Source organism: Crocuta crocuta, unplaced genomic scaffold (genome assembly GCF_008692635.1).
Source record: "Crocuta crocuta isolate KB4526 unplaced genomic scaffold, BGI_CrCroc_1.0 scaffold866, whole genome shotgun sequence".
NCBI lineage: Eukaryota > Metazoa > Chordata > Mammalia > Carnivora > Hyaenidae > Crocuta > Crocuta crocuta.
In genome coordinates, this window is record NW_027531900.1 from 758,547 (window position 1) to 765,873 (window position 7,327).

Below are 7,327 nucleotides of genomic sequence, written 5' to 3' on the forward strand. Positions count from 1 at the left end.
CACACAACTGGGGGAGGGGCAGAGACAGTGGGGGAGAGAGAATCCCAAGCAGGACTCTCTCTCAATGTGAGCACAGAGTCCCGTGCAGGGCCGGATCCCATGAACCGTGAGATTATGTCCTGAGCCGAAATCAAGAGTCAAATGCTCAACAGACTGAACCTCTCGGGCACACCTGTTCTCTCCTCTTCAGTTCTTGGAAAGCATTTGAGAAAGATTGATATTAATTTTCCAATGAAATCATCAGGTCCTGGGCTTTTCTTTTTTGGGAAGTTTTTTATTGCTTAGTCAATCTACTTACTCATTTTTGGTCTATTCAGATTTCCTATTTCTTCATGACTCAGGCTTAATGTGTTTCTAGGAATTTATCCATTCTTGTAGGATGTCCAATTTGTTGGAGTGTAATTGTTAATACCAATCTTTTGTGATCCTTTTTATTTCTGTGACATCAGTATAATGTTTTCTCTTTTTTAAATTTTTTTAATGTTTTATTTATTTCTGAGAGAGAGAGAGAGAGAGAGACAGCATGAGCAGGGGAGGGTCAGAGAGAGAGGGAGACACAGAATCTGAAGCAGCTCCAGGCTCTGAGCTGTCAGCACAGAGCCCGACATGGGGCTTGAACCCACGAACCGTGAGATGACCTGAGCCGAAGTCAGACGCTTAACCGACTGAGCCACGAGGCGCCCCTCTCTTTTATTTCTAATATTAGTAATTTGAGTATACTCTCTTTATTTCTTAATTTAGCTAAGAGTTTGTCAATTTTGTTGACCTTTGCAAAAAACAACGCTTAGTCTTGTTGATTTTTTCCATTGTTTTTCTGTTCTCTGTTCCATTTATCTCTGATCTAACCTCTGTTATTTCCTTCCTTCTGACTGCTTTGGGTTTAGTGTGTTCTTTTTCTCATCTCTTGAGGTGTAAAGTTAGGTTGTTGATTTGGGTGGAGGGTACTGCGTCTGTCTGCTTGGTGGTTCGGCCCACAGTGGTGTTCACAGCCTGTTTCCTTACCGGGGCTCTGCCTGCAGGGGGGCGCTCACGTCCCTACTGTCTCTGGGTTGCTGTGTCGTCCTTCCGTTCTGTCAAGTTTGCTTCCCATGTTCAGGACCTATGAGGTTTGTGGTTGTGTCTTCTCGGTGAATTGATCCTTGTATCATTATATCCTGTCCCTTGTTCTGTCTTGTAACAGTTTTTCGTTTATTTTTTAATTTTTCTTGTTTTTATAGTTTTTATTTATTTTTGAAACAGAGAGAGACAGAACATGAGCAGGGGAGGGGCAGAGAGAGGGAGACAAAGAATCTGAACCAGGCTCCAGGCTCTGAGCTGTCAGCATGGAGCCTGATGCGGGGCTCGAACCCACGAACCGCCAAATCATGACCTGAGCCGAAGTCAGATGCTTAACTGACTGAGCCACCCAGGCGCCCCCAGTTTTTCTTTTAAAGCCTGTTTTGTCTGATACCAGCGTGCCCACTCCTGCTCCCTCTTGGTCTCTAGGTGCACAGGATCTTTTCCATCCTTCACACCTTCAGCCTACCTACGTCCTTAAATCGAAAGTGAGTGTCTTGTGAACAACAGTGGTTAGTGGATGGTATTTTTTTTAATCCCTTCAGGCCAGTGTCTTTGGGCTGTTTAATCCATTTACGTTTAAAGTATGGGGCGCCCAGGTGGCTTGGTCGGTTAAGCGTCCGACTTTCGCTCAGGTCATGATCTCGCGGTTCGTGGGTTCGAGCCCCGCGTCGGGCTCTGTGCTGACTGCCAGCTCAGAGCCTGGAGCCTGTTTCAGTCTGTGACTCCCTCTCTCTCTGACCCTCCCCTGCTCACGCTGTCTCTCTCTCTCTCTCCTATAAATAAATAAAAACATTAAAAAAAAAAATATTTAAAGTAAAGTAATTACCAGGGCGCCTGGGTGGCTCAGTTGGTTGGGCATCAGACTTCGGCTCAGGTCATGATCTCACGGTTCGTGGATTCAAGCCCCGTGTCAGGCTCTGTGCTGACAGCCTGGAGNGTTTTGATCATTGTTTTCTACATGTCTTGTGGGTTGTTTGTTCCTTTCCTACTGCCTTTCTTATTTTTCATTGAATTTTTGTAATGGTAGGTTTTGATTCCCTTCTCATTTCCTTTTGTGTATGTTCTGTAGGTATTTTTCCTGTGGTTACCATTGAAATTACATAAAACACCTTAAGTTATAGCATTTTATTTTAAACTGGTAACAAGTTAACTTTGACTGCAAAACCCACTCCTTTACAGCAGCCCCTCCTCCCCACTCCGTTATTGATGTCACGAATGACACGTTGATATAGTTTTTACCTTTTAGCATAGATTTTCAGTTTTCTAATGGCTTTTGTCATTTAAATTTTATGACCAGAATTACAGGAATGCCGGTCTCATCTGTGCGTGGTTTTCCTTACCGGCGCGGCTGCGGCTGCGCACTGTGGCCGCCGCCCCTTCACAGCCTGCCGGACTCCAGCGTTTCGTACAGAGCAGGGCTGGGGATAGTGAACTGCTCGTCTTTTGGGTTTTTGGGAGATTCTTTTTTAATTTCTTAAGTTTTGAAGGACAGCTTTCCTAGATACAGTATTCTCGGTTCACAGGTTTTTAATTTCAGCACCTTAAATATCTCTTTTCTGGGCTGCGGTCTCGCTGACAGAGGCCACAAGGTCTCTTGCTGTGGCTGCTCCACCTGCCCTGTGGCCAAGGTCTCTGGGCTGCGGAAGCTCTGGTGGGGGGTCGGCAGGGGCTGCCGTGCCTTCCCCAGAAACCTCCCCGAAAAGTCCCAGGCCTCCTGGCCTCCTGGGCCCTCCAGGACCCCTGGTGGCCCGGCGTCAGAGCCCGCCTGTCTCCCTGCAGCGCTCCGAGCCCCAGAAGCTGCTCCACATCGCCCAGGAGCTCCTGCACACGGAGGAGACCTACGTGAGGCGGCTGCACCTGCTGGATCAGGTAGCGCACGCGGCCGGGGCCTGCCCTTCGTGCAGGTGAGGGTGTGTGTGGCACGCAGTGGCCGAGGCAGCGCCCCTGTCTCATCGCGCGGGCCAGGCCTTCATCCAGAGACCCCTCCTTTTCTCTGTCTGAGCCTGGGGCTCTGGGACAGAGGGCTTGTCCTGTCACCGTGGGGCCTTTCTGCCTGGCAGTCGCGTTGTGAACGGCCTCTGGAAATCTTTCTGCACGAGTAGTGGGGACGGGGGCTGGCACCTCCCTGCCCCTGGCAGCACAGGATTCATGGGCACAGGAAGTAAACCCCGGGGGTACTCAGAGAAGTGCTAGGTGCTGCTCTGTCTGTAGCTCACAGAGCAGAGAAAGGAAATCGGGACCTTCTAGGTGCCGTGGCAGGTGGGTGGAGGGAAGACGGCCTGTCCCCATCAGCAGGGGACTGTGTCTGCCTCACCTGCCGTCCTCAGCCATAAGTTAGATCGCTTTAAAACCATGAGTTTGAGCCAGTTTGATGAAGAAAACAGGCAGCAGCAGCCTCTCCCAAGAGCCTCACGGGACCAATGCGCCCATGCTGTGTATGGCAGCTCTTGCTCAGCGCTCTGTGGGCCTCTGCACCCCCAGGTTTTCTGCACTCAGCTGGTGGAAGCAGGCATCCCCCCGGAAGTCACCACAGGCATCTTCTCCAACATCTCCTCCATCTATCGCTTCCACGGGCAGTTCCTCCTGCCGGAGCTGCAGACACGGATCACAGAGGAGTGGTAAGCATGGCCCGGGGCCCTCGGTCGGGGGGGGCCTCTCCCAGGGAACCTGGCTTCGATGCTGGTGGAGCCTGGGCTCCTGGCAACTCTTTCGTGGTGGTTTTGTGGAATTCTCATGGCCAGGCGGCCTCTCAATCTGGTTTGTGTGCCCAAAAGACAGGAGGCACGTGGGGGCCTGGCTCCCTCCGTGCAGGGTCCCTGACCCGGCTTCTCAGCGTCCCCACACTTAGGCTGNCGGCCAGGCGGCCTCTCAATCTGGTTTGTGTGCCCGAAAGACAGGAGGCACGTGGGGGGCCTGGCTCCCTCCGTGCAGGGTCCCTGACCCGGCTTCTCAGCATCCCCACACTTAGGCTGCCTCATCTGCAAATCAGAGGGACGTTAATACACACTGGGGGCTTTGTGGGCTTTCTAACAGCAAGTTAACAGTGCTGGCAGGTGCATTTCCCTCCTCGTGTATTCTCCACCTTTGCTGTAAAACCCGACGTGTGTCCACCTCGCAGTGCCCCTTGGATCCTCTGGCTGCCCCCAGGGGTGGCCCTGTCCCTCTGCCCCTTCTGGACATTCTTAGCAGAGGGCCAGCTCGGTCGTGAGGCTCCCCCACGGCTCCAGCTGCTGTGTCGCTTTGGGGTCTCTGCTGCCCCCGCTGTTCTCTGGCCTGTCTCAGGCCCGCGGGTGGGTGCCCAAGAGCCCACTCCCCAGCTGAAGCCAGGCCGCTAAGAGCACAGACACCAGGAGCCTTGACTCGGGTGTCAGGGAGTGTCCCTGGCAGTTTGTCCGTCCTTTGTAAGGACACACCTCACCTGCAGTGCAGGGGATCCCGTCCCCAGGCCCACTGTCCACACTTGCTGCAAGGTCGGTTTTCTCCTCCAGGCTCTGGGGAGGCCACACAGATGCTCCCCAGTGGCTTGCCCCACCGCCTTCACTGGTGGCCAGCCTCTGAGCGATGTCCCCCAGTGCACGGTCCTGTGATTAATTCGCCACAGTTCCAAGGTCAAAGACGGTTGCTCCATTTTTCCTCTTGAAGTTGATTTTCACATCCCCGTCCATGCCCTTTTCAGCACTGCCCTGCTGCTTCCCTCGCAGGCCAGCGTCATCTCGGCCCGTTGTTCCTAAAATCTGCTCATCTAATGGCCGAACAGGGGTTTCGTGGATGCTCTTTGATGAGTGCCTGCCATTTGAGTGGTCACGTCACCGCTGGCACCCCTGGTCTGGAGCAGCGGTCCTGGGCCCGCGCTGTCGAAGGTGCCACGTGCCTCTCTCATTTACCTGGTGTAACAAGCCATTTCCCAGCCCATGGGACACAGAGGGGAAAGTGAGGCTCAGAGAGGGTGACTGGTGTGCCCCCCATCACGCAGAGCTGGGAGCTGGGCTCTTGGCCCACAGATTCCTGCCAGTCCCTGTCCCACCCCTGGCCCCTCGGCCCCAGCTGTTTCTCGGACGGCCTGTCTCCCCCGCACAGGGACACGACCCCCCGGCTTGGAGACATCCTGCAGAAGCTGGCCCCGTTCCTCAAGATGTACGGCGAGTATGTCAAAAACTTTGACCGCGCCGTGGAGCTCGTGAGCACCTGGACCCAGCGCTCGCCGCTCTTCAAAGAGGTCGTGCAGGGCATCCAGGTAGGGCCACCGCCCGCTGGCGCTCGGCGCTGGGCCGTGTTCTAGCGTAGGGAGCTCGGTGAATCAGCAGGTTGTGTCCAGAAGCTCGACGCAGTAGCCGCGGGACACGAATCCTAGCTGTCGTTTCACAGGAGGGAAGCGTGCTTCAAAGGGAAGCGTGGTGTCATGGTTACATGGTAGAGTCTGGGTCCAGTGCCCACGCCTCCCTCCACCACCCACTTGCCAGCCATGCGGGCGCAGGGGGAGATGCACATCCGTCTTCCTTCTCTCTTTGCACGAGCTGCCTGGTCTCTGCTGCAGTAGTGTCTTCAGTGTCACGTGTTTTTTTGTTTTTTTAAATCAATTTGTCAGATTTTTATATGCTTTTTAAATGGAATTTTCTTTCTTTTGTTATATAATTTTAAAAATCTATTTATTTTTGAGAGAGAGAGCTCATGCACACAAGTGGGGAGGGGCAGAGACAGGGAGACACAAAATCTACAGCAGGCTCCAGGCTCTTAGCTGTCAGCACAGAGCCCGATGCGAGGCTTGAACTTATGAACGGTGAGATCATGACCTGAGCCAAAGTGGAACGCTTAACCGACTGAGCCACCCAGATGCCCCAGGTTTTTATGTGTTAAGAACATCTTCTGTTCTGTGTCCTACAAGTTATTTACCCCATTGGTCTTTTATTTTTTAATTACATTTATGTTGTTTGCCATACAAAATTTTTGGTTTTTAAGTAGTCACATTTACTAGTTCTTTTTTTAAAAAAATGTTTATTTTGTTTTGAGAGAGAGCACAAGCAGAGGAGGGGCAGAGAGAGGAGAGAATCCCTAGCAGGCTCCACTCTGTTAGAGCAGAGCCCAATGTAGACCTTGATCTTACAACCCTGAGCTGAAATCAAGAGTCACATAACCGACTGACTGAGCCATACAGGTGCCCTTTCACTAGTTTTTTAAATAAATTAATGCTTTAAAAAAATCCTCAAAGTAATGCTTATAAATGCATTTCCTGTCCCACAACTATATAAATTATGTTTTCCTTTAATGTTATATCTTCGTTTTTCAAAAAGTTAGAATTGCTATTCCAGAATAGTTTCCATGGATTGTGGTAAGAGGTAAGATTCCAGTTTTATTTTTGTGAATAGTTAGCTGCTTGTCCCAACATTTTACCAACTGTTTACCCTGAGCGCCACGCTTGCACACACACACACACGCACACGCACAAATGCATTCATACACACCTTCTTCCACACTGCATTTTTCCCAGATCCTGCAGCTGTCAGGTCGCCCGTGATTTCCCCCTGCGTCCCTCAGCATCCCCACCTCTCCCCAGAGAGGACAGTGCTGATGCTGAGTCCTTCCACCCCCCAGCAGCCACATCCACCCCAGCCGTCCCCACGGAACACCCCCTCCAGCCTCCCAGGCTGTGCCCGTGGCTGAGCCACAGCCCTAGTGACCAGCAGGAACCAGGAGCCCACACCGCCCGTGCCCCAGGGTCGGTGGCCCAGCAGTGGGGCGGGCACCATCGGCCTGCGCAGGCCGTCACAGGGACGGAGGTCTAGGCGGGTGCATGTGCGGTGGGTTCTTTATGGCCGCCTGCTAGAGCGTGAGCTGCCCCATGACCTTTCCCAGGAAGCATGTGCCCTCCGTGGTCCCAGTAAGTTTCGTGCAGGGAGATACTTTGAGACTCTGTGAACATCTGACTCCTCCTCACCCCTGATAGCCCCTCCCCCCGGGAGAATCGTGTTTGTGCAGTTGCAGACCAGTGTTTCTCCGGCCCTGTTGTGCATGAAGCCTTGGGAACTCCTTTGAGCTGGAAACGGTTCCGTTGTGGGCCTCAAGTGGGCAGAAGTGCGGGGGGGCGGAGGGTAGCAGCGGGTGGACAGTGCGCTGCCCCTGCAGGGGCCAGGGGGACTCTGTAAGAGGCAAGCGGGGCCTCAGCAGGGGTGCTTCCTCCTCATCTGGGAGGAAGAGGAGGCAGGCAGCAAGGGGAAGGGACCTGAGAGGGGAGCACAGAGGTGGCACCGTGGGAGCAGAGGACCAGGGCGGG

General features: G+C 53.0%; 1 protein-coding gene across 8 annotated transcripts in view; it reads left to right on the forward strand.

The window, feature by feature from the left end:
• FGD3 (FYVE, RhoGEF and PH domain containing 3) overlaps positions 1-7,327 on the forward strand; it is a 34,906-nt gene that overhangs the window by 10,606 nt on the left and 16,973 nt on the right. For 6 of the 8 annotated variants that reach the window (XM_077773973.1, XM_077773975.1, XM_077773969.1 and 3 more), the window contains 4 exons: positions 2,839-2,928; positions 3,541-3,677; positions 4,761-4,919; positions 5,137-5,293. In XM_077773973.1, coding sequence (XP_077630099.1) covers positions 2,839-2,928; positions 3,541-3,677; positions 4,761-4,919; positions 5,137-5,293 — 543 coding nt within the window. The remainder of the gene's footprint in view (positions 1-2,838; positions 2,929-3,540; positions 3,678-4,760; positions 4,920-5,136; positions 5,294-7,327) is intronic. The other 2 variants (XM_077773972.1, XM_077773977.1) reach the window with 1 other exon arrangement.